Source organism: Chrysochloris asiatica, unplaced genomic scaffold, assembly GCF_000296735.1.
Source record: "Chrysochloris asiatica unplaced genomic scaffold, ChrAsi1.0 scaffold00226, whole genome shotgun sequence".
Taxonomy (NCBI): Eukaryota; Metazoa; Chordata; class Mammalia; order Afrosoricida; family Chrysochloridae; genus Chrysochloris; species Chrysochloris asiatica.
The window spans coordinates 2,881,328-2,899,100 of NW_006408744.1; the positions used below are offsets into that span (position 1 = coordinate 2,881,328).

The following is a 17,773-nucleotide window of genomic DNA, read 5'->3' on the forward strand; positions in this document are numbered from 1 at the left end:
CTTTTAACTGATGGTATATGGAGGGGATTATAATCAATGTAATGAAACAAGTTATATGAATTGTTGAATGTGAAACTGATGATGTGCCCTGTAAATTTATACTCAATCCACAATAAAAACCTCAAATTGAAAAAAAAAAGCTATCTATGTACACTGCTAAGAACACTGAAGACTACCTATAAAGAGACAGGTCATGATCCAGTAGGCTGGAGAAATTATCCTGCAGAGACCTAAGGCCTCATCTGGCCAAATTATTGTATAATGACCAAATTCTAGGTCAATTAAAGAGTGTGGTGAGTGAATATTCTCTTCAATCCTTTAATCCTCCTCTACTTCGAATTTATGATTCAATAATAGAAATAGAAAAAGTATATTCCTTTATTCTTCAAACTGATCACTGTCCAAAGAATATTTTATGAGTTTTTCCAAATTGAATTAATTCCACACTGTGGAAACTGGATTAGGGTTATATTTCTCATCCATTTACATATAGAGTAGGAAAATATTGATCCTGATGGCAATTCCTGTGGTGTTTCAAACTGCCATCCCCATTCTCCCTGATCCATTAGTTTTTACCATTATAACCTGACCCCGTTCAGCTAACTAGCTTCCTTTCCCATTTATAGAAAATCCTGTTTCATTGCTTGCTACCTGCGTGTGTTTATCTATGTGACTTGGTGAAAAAGAAGCGCTAAGAAATCCATGTAGATCAAAATACCCATCATTCCACATACAGCTATTTTGCAGTATTCCTTTCCCCTTAACATTGATTTATCAAGATTTGAAAGCATCCTCAAACACCTGAAGACCTTGATTTTTAAATATAACTAATTGGTCTAGTTCATTACAAATTTCTCTAGTGTGATACCTAATGTACCATTGAGATACCTAATACCTAACTCATTTTCCACTGAATTTCACAGTATGGGCTAGAACTTTTTCAATTCTCTTGATCAATTGTCCCGAAAGTCAACATATTATCATGCATCAGTTCTGCTATCAGAACACACAATCCCATAGCAATCTGTTGCTGGTTAGTTTCGTTTCCACTTTTTTTCGCCCCCCCTAACACTTGGACAATGATTTTTGTATCCCTTTTTATTATTATTTTATTGTGCTTCTGGCAAAAGTTTACTCAGCAAATGAGATTCCCATTTGATCATTTCTATACACATTGCTTGGGCACTTAGTGTGATGTAGCAAGATAAGCACCGGACTGCTAACCCACCAGCCACTCCTTGTAAACCCTAAACAGAGTCGGTATGAGTTGGAACCGACTTGACCACACCTAACAATACACATATTGTTCAGTGACATTTGTTTGAGTGTCGTTCCATCGGTTCTGACTCAGAACGACCCTGTATAGGGTTTCCGAGGAGTGGATGGTGAGTTTGAACCTTTGACCTTGTGGTTCAAACTGACCTTGCAGTCCAGTGCTTTATCCCGCAGCACCATACCAGGACTTCAAACAATGTGGCATTTAGTCCTTTTCTAATTTCCAATTGTTTTTAAGATAATACTGACTGTTCTGTATTTATTCATATAGTTGCCCTAGCATGCCTACGTTTAACTAGAGGAATTATAATTATTATATAAAGTTTGATCCAGCCAATATTAAAAAAGAAAGTATAGGAATAGATGGTCTCAGAATCAATGAAATTAGAAGAAGGAACAAAAAACCTGAGACTCATGCTTAAGTCCTGTCAGCATCTAGGCCATATGCCCAAGGATGAAAAGTCAGTCTTGAGAACCCACTAACTGAAGGTAAGAAAAGAGGTATTTTACAGTATTTTACGTTTTACCTATGTTTGGACATATTAAAGACAATGATGTTGTTAGATGAGATGGTGTCAAATTGGTTCTGACCTATAGTGACCCTAAGTACAGCAGAATGAACCACCGCCCAATCCTGCCCCATCCTCACAATTGCTGCTACATTTGAAGACAATAAAGTTCTCTAAACGGTAGGTAACACTTTTACTTACTTTTTCAATGCTAGCATTATGAACACTTCTAAAATATAACCTAACTACGTTGCTGTTGTTAAGCGCCACTGAGTCGATTCCAACTCATAGCGACCCTGTACAGGGTTTCTGAGGAGCAACTGGTGGGTTTGAACCACCAACCTTGTGTTTCAATGTAGAGCGGTGATCCTACAGCACCGCACCAGGTTGTCATTAATTCTAAATGTTAATTAAATGCAAAGCTTGGAGAAGGAAGAAAGAAACCTTTCAACCTACCTGTCTAGTTATCTGGGTCTTTGGAGTGAAATGAATACCAGGAGGTGGGTCATGCAGAGGGACCAGGTAATGCACATGTGTTCCAGAGGAGCTGTCAGTTTTACTCCGTACAGAGCATCTATCTCTCTTCTGGACAGGTAGCTACAGACTTCTCATTTTCTGATAATTTATTTTCTAATGACCCTGAGTATGGAACTCTATAGAAGTACAATTTTGGGGTTCCCTGGTGTGGGGAAATCTTGTAAAATGCAAACAAGAAGACAAAGAAGACTATGCAGACAAGCTATAACTGCATTCAGTTGGGGAATATGAATTGTGAGATCCCCTTAGACTTGTCTTTTTCAATCAACCTGTAATAATGGTTTGAGGGAGTCACACGATCTGAGGCACGAAACGCCTGAGTTTACGTCTCATGTCAAATTTAAACCACATAACTCATTCTCCATTTGTCCAAAGCCTGTTTTCTTTTTTCTGCTGCTGCTGCTTCAATTATAAAAATGTAAATCTACCACGGGCAAGAACACTGGGGGTGAGCTAAGGCCTTGTTGTTGTTAGGAGCCATCAAATCGGTACCGACTCACAGTGACCCTGCGCACAACAGAACAAAACACTGCCCGGTCCTGGGCCAACCTCATAATTGTTGCCATGCTTGAACCCAATGATGCTGCTTTTTTGCCAATCCATCTTGCTGGAGGTCTTCCTCTCCTTCCCTGACCCTCCACCTTACGAAACACGATATCCTTCTCCAGTGACTGGTCCCTCCTGACAATATGTCCAAAGTATGAGAGATGAAATTTGGCCATGCTGGCCTCCAAGGAGCACTCTGGCTATACTTCTTCCAACACAGATCTGTTTGTTCTTTTGGCAGCCCATGGTACCTTCAATATTCTCCTCCAACACCATAACTCAAATGCATTAATTCTTCTACGGTCTTCCTTATTCACTGTCCAGCACTGGCATGCATATGAGGTTATTGAAAATACCATGGCTTAGGTCAGGCTTAGCCCTCAAGATGACATCTTTGCTCTTCAACACTTTAAAAAGATCTTGTGCAGATTTACCTAATGCAATACATTGTTTGATTTCTTGACTGCTGATTCCATGAGTATTGATGGTTGATCCAAAAAGAATGAAGTCTTTGACAACTTCAATCTTTTCTCCATTGATAAGAATGTTGTTTATTGGTCTAGGGGTGAGGATTTTTGTTTTCTTTACATTAAGATGTAATCCATACCAAAGGCAGTGCTCTTTGATCTTCATCAGTATTTTAAGTCCTCTTCACTTTCAGCAAGTAAGGTTGTATCATCTGCATATTGCAGGTTGTTAATGAGTCTTCCTCCAATCCTGATGCCACGTTTTTCTTCATAGAACCCAGCTTCTCGGATTATTTGCTCAGCATACAGATTGAATAAGTATGGTGAAAGAATACAACCCTGTCTGTCGCACACCTTTCTTAATTTTAAACCATTGAGTGTTCCCATGTTCTGTTCGAAAAACTGCCTCTTGTTCCATGTGCAGATCCCTCATGAGCACAACTAAGTGTTCCAAAATACTCATACTTTGCAATGTTGTCCATAGCTTGTAATGATCCACACAATTCGAAAGCCTTTGTGTAGCCAATAAAACACAGGTAAACATCTATCTGGTATTTTCTGCTTTCAGCCAAGATCCATCGGACATCAGCAATGATATCCCTCATTCCACGTCCTCTTCTGAATCTGGCTTGAAACTCTGGAAGTTCTCTGTCAATATAACTTGCAGTCGTTTCTGTATTACCTTTAGCAAAACTCTACTTGCATGGGATATCAAAGAGATTGTCCGATGAATGCCCCAGAAAAGGAGAAGAACACAAAATAGTCTGAAGCAGCCCTGAGCCATATATTTTCTTCTTTGATATTGGCTCTCTCTTTGTGTCCTCTGAGTCCCTTTTCTTCTGTTTCTTCTTCTTTCTCTCTCCAAAGATCTAAGGATCAAAATGTAGCCATGGTAGATATTATCTGCCAGGGTGAAAGCCACCTCTTTGATATAAGTAACAAAAATTCAAAGCTGTGTTAAATAGGCACAGTCAAGTTTCTCATGACTAGAGCAGAGATTCCTTCTCACTATAACTTAAAAGAGATGTATTTAATATTTCTTCTTCATTTATCCTCTGTTTGAGGGAGTCACACAAAAAATGAAGATTAAACTCCATCTGTTTAATGGGTGGAGTCTGTGTTAAGTCAAAATAATGAACAAACCACATTCCAAAAAATGAATGGTTAAGTCTTTTAATATACTATATGCTAGAACCAATAGATTTATCTTTTCACCAAGCTGTGATAAGATCTCTGTCTGTACGAATAGAAAAGTCTAAGGTCACGTGGGTCCACTGCATTTGACGTTTACCCTGTAGGAGCTCCATCAACCAACAATGAAAGGATGTCACAACAGGTAAAATAGTGATTTCTGCTAACACAAAATGAATTCAGGATGGAAACATTCTTCCTGTTTGCCATGGAAGCAACATTACTAAAACTAGGACTATCCCAGAAAAATCTAGGGCAGCAATCCTAGTTTTCATGTAATTTAGGGCAGTAATCCTACCCCCTACTTGTCTGCAATAAAATATAAAATTGGTTCATCTTCCTGAGTGGTTGAATTCTTTCTCAATTAATTTCTGGGTGACATCACTTGAACTAGCCCCAAGTCCACTTGTAGTACTCTTAAGAGAAGCTTCTAGACAGCATTTTTTTGGGGGTGTTGGTGGCTGGTGGTAGGGGGGAGGGAGGAAAGGAAAAGCATAAAACATGACAACGAACCCCCCTACTCCCACCCCACTCCTGTAATATTATCCCTTTAATGAAAAGTTCAAAGATGTGCTTTACAAACAGTTACCATCTTAAATAAGAAAATAATATTTTTTTTTATTCTTTTATGCTATATTTATAAAACTGAATTCTTTTTAGGCTATACCTTTTCACGTTTGTTCTCCTATGGATTATGGACAGCAGCTCTGTGAGGTAGGTATTTTTTACAGTATTGACAAAGAAGTTGAAGCACATTCTCTAAACTAGATAAATATAATAATAAAATTACTAGGTGTAAGTCTTCTGACTCCAAGGCCCATCCTCATTCCACTACAACATAACAGAATCTTCTGAATTCAAGACTCTCCCTCTGCCAAATTCTGAAATCAGTAAAGCTAAATTTCGGTGCTTTTCACTCTTCTCTTTCCCTTCCTGTTCCCTGTTTATTTCCCAGTCTTCTAAGCTTAATCTTGTTCTCAAAAAACTTTCCCATTTCACTTAACTGGGATGAGGTTAGAAAAAGTTAGATTTTATTAGTAAATTCTTAGAGACTGAAGTAAACCCTTTTAAGAAGGGACTTTACAGGGAGTGGGTGAAAGCCAATCCCTGTCATACTCTGTGATCAGTGGAGGAGGGGACAAAGATTAAGTGACCCAAGGCTGCAGCCTACTCCTGAGGCCTAGCCCTAGTGACCCTAACCTCACTCTGAACTACAAGAAGACAAAATCACACCATTACGACAACCACTGCACAAGCTGCTCTTTTAAAACTGAAAGGAAATAACCCTTCCCAAGGGAAACATGAATTGGATTTTTGGTTTACCCAGAACATTCTAGGCCCTAAGCAGCAGTTAGGCTACTATCTCCCAACACATTTCAAGAAAAAAGGAAGTTCTATTTCTTAGTGAGAGTCTACACAAGCCACTTCCTGTATCTATTTCTCTTTTTTGAGAAGTCACTATAAGAGACACAAAATGGGATCAACAAGGTGGTCGGCCATTAGATCAAGACTGAGGTTTCATTCCTACCTTCTAAACTCAAATACGAAATGATTTCAGTCTAGTCACTTAGAACAGGCGCTGTAGTTTTCATTCCTCCAAACTTGAGAATCACAACACCTATCTACTTAGCTTGCTGCTGCTTGTTGTTAAGTGCTCAGTCAGCTGTAACTCACAGCAACCGAGCGGAGGGTTTCCAAGAAACAGCTAGTATGTTTTTACCACCGACCTTGCAATCTGCAGTCCAGTATTTATCCTACAGTGCCATAAACATTCTTTTCTAGCATGTTGTTGTTGTTGTGAAGTGTCATTAACTTACAACAATGACTCATAAGAGAGTTCCGACTCATAGCAACCCTGTATAGGGTTTCCAAGGAGTAGCTGGGTTTGAACTATATACCTTGCAGTTAGAAGTCCAGTGCTTATCCTATAATGCCACACATAGCTTATAAAAGTATAAATATAGTTCATTATACTGTGTTGCTAAGTGCTGTGGAGTCAGTTCCAACTCAAAGCAATCATGTGTAGGGTTTCTAAGGAGGGGTTGGTGGGTTTGAACTGATGATTAGTAGTTAATTATACTGTTGTTGTTGTTAAGTGCCACTGAGTCGGTTCCGACCCATAACAACCCTGTATAGGGTTTCCAGCAGCTGGTGAGCTTGAACCACCAACCTTGCAATTCAAACAACTTTTCAGTCGGACGCATTAGCCCACAGCACCACACCAGGACTCCATAAAGCTCACTATAGAGTATGCTTTTTCAGGATACTAAGATTCGGGATTATATTTTTGATGAACTAGAAAGTGAACAGAGATGATCCAAGGCATATAAGTGATCTACCATGTGTAGGTTACGAGTTTGGTCTTACTGAACACCATCTCCAGACTGGCCATCTCTCCTGAAATTTATTCATGATCTCTGACCTTTCAATTCTTTCTTTTTTCCCAGAACATGAGCCTTGACTAGGTTCCCTAGTGTAGGCCTCAAGAATAGTCGAACGCATGTCTTAACTTTTCCTGTCCTTCTACATAGTATCAGCCTTGGCGATCTCCAACCCTAGCTTCCCTTGGATTCTGTTTCTCTGCTCGCTCACTCATTCACTGAGGAATCCTGACTGACACAGTCTCAGAACCACAACCATCAGAGCCCTCTCCACAGCTAGCTGATCCAAGTGAGCCTTGCCTGCTCCTCAAGAATCCAGTTATTCTTTCCCCTGAAGGATTGTCCAAAGCAGTCATTTTTCAATCTCTTCCATTCTTCTTCAAGTTTTCTACTCTACCCAGCCTTGCTCAGAAACTTACTACTCTAACTGGGGGCACTGAGAGAATCTGCTGTCTCCTATTTTCTTCCATTATTCTGACTTTTCTCTCTGTTTTACTTCCTCCTAATTTTCCTATTAAGGTGCTCTTGTAGCGTAGTGGTTATGAATCAGGCTGCTAACCTGATTAGCAGTTCGAAACTACCAGCTGTTTCGTGGGAGAAAGAAAAGGCTTTCTGCTCCCGTAAAGATGTACAGCCTCGGAAACCCTGTGCAGGGTCACTATGAGTCAGAGATGACTCCACGGTACTTAACAACAACAATTTTCCTATTGGCTCAAATGAAGCTTATTTCCATCCTTCAATATGTGCTCCTTGGAGCCCTGGTGTGGCGCTGCAGGATAAGCAATGGACTGCTCACTGCAAAGTGAGAGAGAGGTTCAAACCCAACATACAGAATAGCTAGCGGTGAGTTGGAACTGACTCAGTGACACTTAATGGCAGCTACACCTTTTGTCTCTGCAAGAACCTGGATTCATGTATTCCTTATATTTCATGATTTCCTTTTGCTCTATCCCATCACCTGCCTTGGAGTCCTGGTGTGGCGCTGTGGGTTAATGTGCCAGACTGCAAAGCTGTTTGAATCGCAAGGTCGGCAGCTCAAGCTCACCAGTTCCTCCTTGGAAACCCTATACTGGGTCGCTATGGTTTAGAATCCACCCGACGACACTTAACAACAATTACTTGCCTTAAAAAATAAACAAAACCCTATGTTTCTAATTTCCCTTCTTTTATGTCTAGACTACTAGAAAGGGTAGCCTACATTTAGTGGCATCACTAGGAGACATGGGGATACAGACCATCCTAGGTGACACTGTTGGGGGGGGGGTGACACCAAAATGACTGTCTATAAAATTCTGTGCAGTGTTTCAGCAGAAATTTATTGGCTTTTAAGTAAAAATATCCCCTGCGTTTAGTTGTAACAACAACATCATTTTTCATAATATATGAGCATATATTAATAAACCTTACAAGGCTAAAACTCTTATGCTAACTTACTTTTTGAACTTCTAATGAGCTATCATTAGAAGCCGAGGCTTTCTGCTCCTGTAAAGATTTACGGCCTTGGAAACCCCGTACAGGGTTGCTATGAGTCAGAACCGACTTCACGGCACATAACAACAACAACAACACAGTGACACTTTGTTTTCATTGCTGCTGAGGTATTTTTACAGCCACTGACTTTTGTCAAACTTTCTGGTGTTTAGCTACACTCTAATGAGTATTTGTGAACTTATATCGCTAACTTTTTTGAGAATGAAATAGTAATCAAAGAAAAAGAAAAATCAGAAAGGTTTCCCCTCAGTTACAAAAGGTTTCCATTCAGTTACTATTAATTTAATGCAATATAAAAAAAGATTTCACAATAAAAATTGGTTGTTAGTGTTCACTGAGTCAGAAATATTATAATACTATACTCTACCTACAATTATATTTATCACACATTGTTCTATGATTAAAATTGATAATACACATTTCTAAGGATTCTGTATGAAGTCTTGGTGTGGTGCTGTACGATAAGCACTGGACTGCTAATCACAAGGCCCATGGCTAAAATCCAACAGCTGCTCCTCAGAAACCCAATACAGGGTCACTACGAATTGGAATCAATTTGACAACACTTAACAACAACCAAGATTCTTTATAGTCTGGTACTGAAGGGGGAGTGGTGGGGCTTGGTTAACACTATGAGTTACAGTAATGGGTGGCACCAACTCTCATCACAACACCACTGCCGGATACAGTAGACCTATGCAATCCCTCTCCTCACTCCAACCTTTCAACCTCTTAATTCAGAAATGGCCTCAAGTCCTGTCACCAGATCCAATGGCTTGTCTTAGTCTGCATCATTCACTGGTTCTTTGGTCCCTTAGATTCAACACAGTCTTCCTCATCCCCATTCCCACCACTGTTGACTGCTTAACCTTGCTCTAAGTTAGTTAGGCCCAAACCAACTGTCATTACTGTCCAAATTGGCTTATCAAGTCCCCTTTCTTGCATCACTGTCATGTCTGTATTATTGACTTCTTCCCTGAGGAAGACAGTGTCCTTTCCATCCCCATAGAAGACAGCGTCCTTGTTCAGATCTCCAGTACTTCATTTAACACAAGTCAACACATTGTACTCATCTAGCCTTCTTAAATCATGCTAAAACACCTTTCATATATCCTCAATTTTTAACAAATAAGCCTTTAGTATTTTAAGTTGGTAATTAAGGTCTTCCAAGAACTGATCCATGCTTATATTTCTAAACATCTCTGTATTCCCTCTTTCCATGTCATTTTATATACTTCACATTTCCTGAACTCTGGGAGAATTCACAGATCCAAGAACATGCCCTGCATTATACCACCCTCATGCCTGAATCAAGCCAGTCCATTCAATTGAAATGCTTATCATCATCTTCATTGATTTATTACTTTGTTTCCTCAAGATTTGGTAATGAGGCTATCTCTTCCTAATTCCACACCTACAAGTCAGCCTTTTGTGTCTGAATTTCCAGAGTTCAGTCTCTCATGCTTTTTTACATTCTAGTTACTCATTGCTCCTTTAGATGGTTAAGTTTTTAGAGGTAGTGATAAAAACAACAGTCATCAGAGAAATGTTTATTGACTTCCTATCATATTCCAGATCTGTGCAAAGCATGTAACTGCTATTGTATCTCAGTACTTTGAGGACTGTCTCTGCTTTCACATGTGGTAAAGTAGCATGCCCAAGGCTAACCTAGGAAGTGACAGAGTCAGAAACTGAATGTAGGTAGGTATGTCTGACTCCAAAATCCATGCTCATAGCTACTCTGCGGTATGCCTTGCCTCCCTCAGACTCATCAAATAACCACTGAATGAAATATCCTCTCCATGAATCCTTGCAGGTGGGAGACTACTTAGTTGGATTCCTTAGATTTGTTGAGACTATTTGGTCAACACATACATCCATAGTTTAAAAAAAAAAAATCGATAGCTTAGCCTCAAACACTTAAAGAATGATTTAAACAATAGGACAAAGTTTAGGCCTCAGGACTAAACAGAATGTAAAAACTACAAAGGGAGAGAAATGTTTAATTCAACTGGATTAGGTAACAGTCTGACTTTGTCTTTCTTTCCTGGAACCATCCATGTCAATAAGGCCATGAATCAAGGCGACTTCAAAAGTCTTACTTAATTCAAACCACATTTAGATAGTGGCCTCCAATAATTTTGCTTTCTTTAGGTTCTACCATCAATCCTGGGGAAACATGGTATTTGTACTCTGCAGACACAGTCAGAACCACTGTAAACATGGGGTCCTTTTTTACATATGAGCAGGCAAATAATATATGGCACACATAGGTATCAGTGTAAAGAAAAGTGGTTCTTGTTGTTTTCTATATATGTAAGCGGCTAAGGACTGTAATCCTCTGAAAGGAATGTCATTATACAGCTCAAATCCCATCACAACAAATACCTCTACAACGGAGATGTCCGTATAACAAAAATCCTTTCAAGTTTTGGCTGACAGCCCACATACTTCAAGTAATATTTGATGTGAGACTTGGAGTTCACAGTAATGGGAATTGGCCTATATTTCCAAAGGTAAGATTTGAATGAGTTCATCTATAACTTCTATCCCATGATACGATGAGTTGGAAGGATGTACAGTCTAAACCCATGTGTATAAAATCTAAACACACCAAAACAACAACCCCAGACCCCTTAGGTAAAGGAGAAGGCCTCTAACTCAGTCCCTGAACTAGAGCCACCAAGGCCTCTTTGTGGTCTCAGCCAACTCGAAGGTAATAATGGTATAGAGTGTAAGAGCATGGGGGCTGTATGCAAGTCTCCACACTGCTGCTGACTCGCTGTGTAAATGGGGCTACATTTCCTAACTTTTCCTGAGTCTCAGTTTCCTCCTTGGTATAATGTGACTAATACCACCCACCTCCAGAATTTCGACAACAGATAAATGAGCCAATGCATTCAAGCCTTTAGCACAGAGTCTGGTACAGCAGGCGTGCTCGAAAATGTTGGTTCCCTCATCACACCTCCCTTCCATTCTAAGACTCTAGCTTATGCAAACTATTGTCTCGAAATTACTTATAAGACCTAATGGACTGAGGTTAACAAAATGTACTGTCTTAAACATAGCTGAGGAAGAGTGACTCACGTCTGGGGAAAAGACAGATAATGGGAGAAGGCCTAGACCATGCCACAAGTACTTACTTGGCAGAGAAAAGGTTTTCTGCTTTCTTGTTGTTGTTGTTTGCCAAGCTAAGACAAGGTGGGTCTCAGGAGCATGGTGGTTCTGAAGGATTAACACTGAATTGTGAACCACAAGGTCAGCAGTTCGAGCCCACCAGCTTTTCCTCAGAAGACAGATAAGGCTGTCTGCTCCTGCAAAGATTTACGGCCTTGGAAACACTATACAGAGTTGCTATGAGTCGGAACTGACTCAACAGCACTTCAACAACCAGAAACATCGATCTGAAAGCTAAAATCATCAACTCATCAAGCTTCACAACTATAAATGACTTCTAATCAGGAGGTCCTGGTGTGGCACTGTGGGTTAATGGGTGGACTGCAAAGTTGGTTTGAACCACAAGATCGGCAGTTCAAGCTAGTGAACAACAACAATCATCATCAACAATCATATCAGGAGCCCCGACTGTGCCATGGTGAAGCTCTGAGCTGCTAAAAGAATGGTCAGTGGTTCAAGTCCACAGCTGCTCCACAGTAGAAAGATGTGGCAATCTGCTTCCATAGAGATCACAGCCTTGGAAACACAATGGGGAGTTCTCCTCTGTTCTATGAAGTGGCTCTCAGTCGGAATTGACTTGATGACACACAGCAATCATTATGTCTAAGGTCATTTTGAAGAGAGAATTTGGCTACTGATTGAAAGAATGAGTTTACTGCCTCTGGCTTGGTTTTCTGTGGCCCCACTGTAGGTGGTGGGCTGGCTGGTCCTTATTTAGTGACCCCTTATAGCTCTAAGCTAATATATTATACATCTTACACCAACAGCAAAGTGTGAAAGGTACGTGTGACAACAAACTCTAGTCTTCTCTGTTAGAAGAACACGCAATTAGATATTTAAAAAAAATATATGGATAATAAAGGTTCCCAACAATGCCTTAATTTTCCGATCTGGGCCAGTTCGCCCCTCCTTAGGCAACCTGGTGGTCCCCCGCTCCCGTGAGGTCAACATATTGATGCCGAACTTAGTGCGGACACCTGATCGGCATAGTGCACTACAGCCCTGAACTCCTGGACAACAATGCCTTAATTTTAATGTGCTTAATCACACTCATTTTTAGAGATCTAGTTTTCAAATTTCCAAATTATGAGATACTCAAGTTTGTGGTGATAAAATTCCATATATGTTCTTTTAAAGAACAAACTTGGTGATATCTGAGCTTTCACATAAAAATCTAGAGTCTTATGACCATAATTTGAGACAAGGTGCTATGGAGTCCATTTTGACCAACAATAACCCCATGTAACAGAGCAGAATTGTCTCATGGGGTTTCTTTGGCTGTAATCTTCATGGAAGCAGATCACCAGGTTGTTCTTCTGCAGAACTGTAGTTACCAAACAAGTGGTGAACTTTTTGTACCACCAGTGTTCCTTGAGTATAATAGGCTAAACCCCCAAGCCCAAGACCATCAAGTTGATTCCAACTCATAGAGACTCTATGTAGCTGTTGTTACGTGCCATGGAGTCAGTTCCAACTCACAGTGACCCTATACACGGTTTCCAAGCCTGCAAATCTTTTCTGGAGCAGAAAGCCTCATCTTTCTCCTGTGGAACAGCTGGTAGTTTAGCAGCCCAATTCGTACGAGAGACTCTATAGGACAGAGCTGCATAGTATTTCAGAGGCTGTAAATCTTTATGGAAGCAAACTGCCTTCTCTTTCTTCCATAGGGCAGCTGGTAGGTTTGAGCTGCTGACTTTTTGGTTAGCAGTATAATGCCACCAGAGCTCCTTGACTATTAGTTATGAGTTTACAAATTCCTTAAAAGGCTCTAGAAAAGTCCTACTAGACCTCTGTAGCTGTAGGGAACAAGTGAGAGTTCAACATTTCTCAGAGTCACAGAATATCACCTTGTCAGTACAGAAAAGGCCAAGAGAAGGTGTGTGCCAGTGTTCATGTGACCAATTAAAGTATAGGTACAAGCCAAAGAATAACCTTTCAGGAGCTCTTATGAAAAGCAACATAGAAAAGAGACAACAGGCTAGGCAGAAATATCAAACCACAGAGAAAAACAAACTGTGAGACCTACAGAAAGAGGAAGGAGCTGTAAGCAGCAAGATTGGGAACTTAAGGGTAGAGAAAGAACAAAAAATCGCTACAGCAAATGGGTTGAAACAGGAAAGGAGACCAACTGGTTAATAGCAGAGGAGATCATTTTAAAACGTCTGCTGCAGAGCTTACAAAGTATGATTCTCCTACACAGACGCATCAACCCAGTATAATGGTTTCTGGCCTCTACTTTAATAACTGACTGCCCCCATTCTCATCTCAAAATGGTGGCAAGAACAATCACCAGATTGTGCACTTGAATCTCACCAGTGAGAAGGGCAAACTGTAAGCATTTTTTAAGGCGTGCTAACTGTTTCAAGCCACTAGGGCACTTCCAAGGAGCTCTGGTGGAGCAGTGGTTAAGACCTGGACTACTAACCCGAAGGTCAGAGGTTAGAACCCACTAGAAGCTCTGCAACACTGCTGTCCATTTGGTAAAGATGACAGCCTATGAAACCCTAGGGGACAGTTCTACTCTGTACTATATATAGGGTTACAAAGAGGGGAAATCAACTCCTCTCCAACAGTATTTTTTAGGGTACTACCTCCTCTGGCCATTCAGTTAACGGCCCCCACCTAAACCTCAAGAATCATGTCCCTTCTAAAAGTGAGTGCTTGGCTCCCTCACACCAGTGGCATCACAGTAATTGTTTATAAGACATTTTGAGACCTCTACAGGCTACGTCAAAGTGAAATGCAATTTTAAATTACAAGGGCAATAAAGGGAAGGTAGGCGCAGAAAGAGTTAGCTCAAGGAATAAACGGCTGAGAAATGCTATTCCTCAGAGAGGCAATTCCTCGCCCTAGACGAGCCTAGAAAGTGACCTCACGGTAGCAATCACGCGCCTGAAGAGAGGCGCGGCAGCACCTCCGCGAGTTCCCGCTTCATCACCACACGCCCGCCTGCCTGCCTGCCTGCCTGCTTGCTAGGCTCAGGCTGGCTCCTCCTTCCTGGTCCAGCCGGCCAGTCCCACCTGTCCCACCTGTGCCGGGTGGGGACGCAGGGAGGAGGCCGGGGTGAGCCTGTGCGGGTAACCTGTCCTCTCTCCCATGGCCCAGACTCTCTCTCAGGAGGCTCTGCCTTGAGAGATTAGGGCGGCACGCAGCAGCCCCCTGATGCGCAGCGGTGCCGGCAGTCACGCCCACGAGTACTGAAAGCCCCCCACCCCATGCACCCCAGCAGTCTGTACCTTTACTCTGGGGAGGGTTCTGACTCCGGTCCCGGAGGACGTTGATCTGGTAGACGGCTCCATAAGGCTCAAAAAGTTCTTTCAGCTCCTTTTCTGACCACGACCTGGGGATCTGTCCGACAAACATCTTAATGGCATCTGGGTCTGGTTGGTCTGAGTGATCCAAAGCTCCGTTCATCTTGTTGGCTGTGCCGTTACTGTCAAAAACGGAACCAGGAGGCAGAGTTAGGGCTGCACGGTGAGGGACAGGAAGAAAAAAAAATAGTGGGGGTGGGGGCTGGGGAGGCGGAAGGAGGAGGATGAGGAGCACGGGGAAAGTGCCTAATGAGTCGTAGAAATTTTATGAACTAAAAACAAAGCAGAGGCACCATTACGTAGCTCGTCGGCGAGGCTTTCACTGCAGGCTGCTGTTCAGCATCGCCGCCCGAGCACAGGGCAGCGCCCCGCCGGCTGTCACCCAGGGCGTGGACATCTCTAAGGCCCGGCAGAGGAAGCAGCTGCAAGTTAAGTGCAGGTTTCCCTCTGCAAGGCTGCCATCAATGCATTGGTCGTGATGGTGGAGGTGGCAGCGGCAGCGTTATCAGCTCTACGCTGGCTCTAAAGCGAAAGGCAGGGCTGGATTTCTGCCGGATCCCCTCACCCATCCCACCCCGCCTTTGGAGCTTTTTTGGAAGAGAGGAGAGAGGTGGTAATAATAAAGTCACATGAAAAGAAAATGAAACACTTGGCAGTCCGTCAGATGACTAATGCAAGATGCTGGTGATGAATTTGCAGAGTGCGCGAGGCATCCATGTGTGCATCAAACGAGTATGTTGTTGCTGCTCAGAATGGAAAGCGCTCCAGCTATGCGGCTCCGTGCAGCTGATTGGCTGCCCCCGCTAGAGAAAAGGACTTGGAGTGCTGAGGGGGCTCCCGTTTAAAAAGGACATTGTTTATGGGACCCGGGCACAAAGGGTACAATTCAGAGAGGCAAAGATCTCAGAATTGCCTGCTTTGTGTCTGGGGAAAAAAATTACAGCCCCAGAAAGTTGAGTTCCCGCTAAAGGACACTGAATATTTCAAATCTTTCACACTCCATAAATTACTCTCTGTATATCTGACTTCCAGATGTTGCACTTGAGTTCTAAACAATCACACGTTTGCAAGAAGGGGTGGGGGGAGGGGGAGGGTCTGTCTTTGCTTCTCCTAGCTTCAGTAAATATTTGGGGCTGATACTAAAAGCTAAACCTTCTTCAACCCTGTTTCTTAAAACCCCCGTCTGGGTTTCCAACCTACAATTCTAGTCACCATCATTTAAGAGTTCCGTATTTTACTTGTATCACCTCTATTTAATAAGCAGCAGCAAGTATAAAGCAACACCACATACTCTCCTAGGCTCTCCCTCCTCACCATTTCACCCCAGACCCACTTACTCTAAGTGACAAAGCTGAAAGCCCCCTGAGTAGTGTTTGTCTGTAAGTCTGTGCTCTTGGTTGAATTCCTCAGTCTATGAGAATACAACTTACCTAAGCAAGCTGGATAACATACCTGCAAGAGCAAGCCCAGCAGACAGCATCAACAGTCTCCTCTACCACCACCTCCCCCACACCAGCCCAAGAAAAAGAAGGTCAGAGAAGGGCCACACTGACAAAAACTTCACTGCAAATGGCAGGTGTAATTTCCCCATGGCCTCAGGGTAATAGTAAGATGGCATCCAAAGATCTTAAGCAGAGTTCTTTATTTGGTTAAGATAAAGAGAATGATGTCAGATATTCTTCATGAGGTCCTGGCTTCCATTTCTCCTCCTCCTTGTATCCCTATTTTACCATTGTGTTATTTTATTCTTGAGATAAACACTCAGACTATGCCTAACTTGAAGCACTTTCATAGCTTTCTCTAATCAACCTTATTGTTATAAAAGTGCTCTGCTGAATAAAATATTGAGCACAGAATCTTCTTTCAACAATTTAGGTATAACATGATGCTTGTTTATATTAGAGTCAGATCATTTATCTTGTTCTTATGCACCCATACTTCGTTGCAAATTGCTCTCTTTGAGTTCAATAAGCACTCTAACCTTGTGGGGCTGTGACTTGAGCTGGGTGGAGGTGGCAGGGCCCCATGCAGTATAGAAATGTAATGTTCACAGCATAGAGAGTTGAGAGTGTAGCAAGACTTATTTCTGGGACAGGAAGAACGTGTGGTTAGTGCTGTTGAAAATCAGCTAGTCTGAAAAGAGGAAGGCATTGCCACAGGTCTCAGCTGAGAACGGAAGTTTAAAAAAAAAAAAATGAGGCTGTTACATGTTGTCTATATAGAGCACAATTAACACAATGTGGAGGAGTTAGAAGTCAGCATTCTAGCTCTAAATATCTAAACTTCAGATTCTAGAGCAGACACTCCTAAATGTCTCTCAGAATGAAAGGCTGTTTTTACTTTCCCCTAAAAGTACAAACTGGCCAAGGTGCAGGAATGAAGGAAAACTGAAAAAAGGGGCTTATGCCTTGCTCTTCTGGTCTTTATGTTGGCATGTGTCAGTGAGTGGGTATTAACAATCCTTCTTCCACCAATCATCTTTCCTAAGTGTCTGGAGATCTCTTATCATCCTTAGATAGTACAGGGGCTAATGTCATGGCCTCTGGGGTCAGTCATCCCGGGTCTGAATCCTGGCACCATCATTTCCTAACTATACCCCTCTCTAGGCCTCAGGATCTTCATCTGTAAAATGAAAATATCAGCCTTTATCTCACAGGCATGTGCTTATTGGTACAGGGACTGGCTCAGAATAACTGCTCTTGGAGTAAATGTTAGCTACTTCTACTATCAATTCCTTCTGTGAACTTGTGATGTACTTGAAATGAATACCCCTCACAAGACTACTTCTCAATCCAGAGTTCTTCCAAGTTCAAACTCAACCACAGTTCGTACCCTAAATAATTACGATACGCATTTTGTGGTTCCTACTGTGTGCCATCGAGTTGGTT

At 41.8% G+C, this 17,773-nt stretch overlaps 1 protein-coding gene across 7 annotated transcripts in view; it reads right to left on the minus strand.

The window, feature by feature from the left end:
* The window catches only part of CELF2 (CUGBP, Elav-like family member 2), a 468,556-nt gene that overhangs the window by 210,123 nt on the left and 240,660 nt on the right, over nt 1-17,773 (minus strand). For 3 of the 7 annotated variants that reach the window (XM_006873170.1, XM_006873171.1, XM_006873172.1), the window contains exon 2: nt 14,811-15,007. In XM_006873170.1, the coding sequence (XP_006873232.1) occupies nt 14,811-15,007 (197 nt within the window). Of the gene's footprint in view, nt 1-14,810; nt 15,008-15,176; nt 15,356-17,773 lie in introns of those variants that run through there. The other 4 variants (XM_006873173.1, XM_006873174.1, XM_006873176.1 and 1 more) reach the window with 4 other exon arrangements.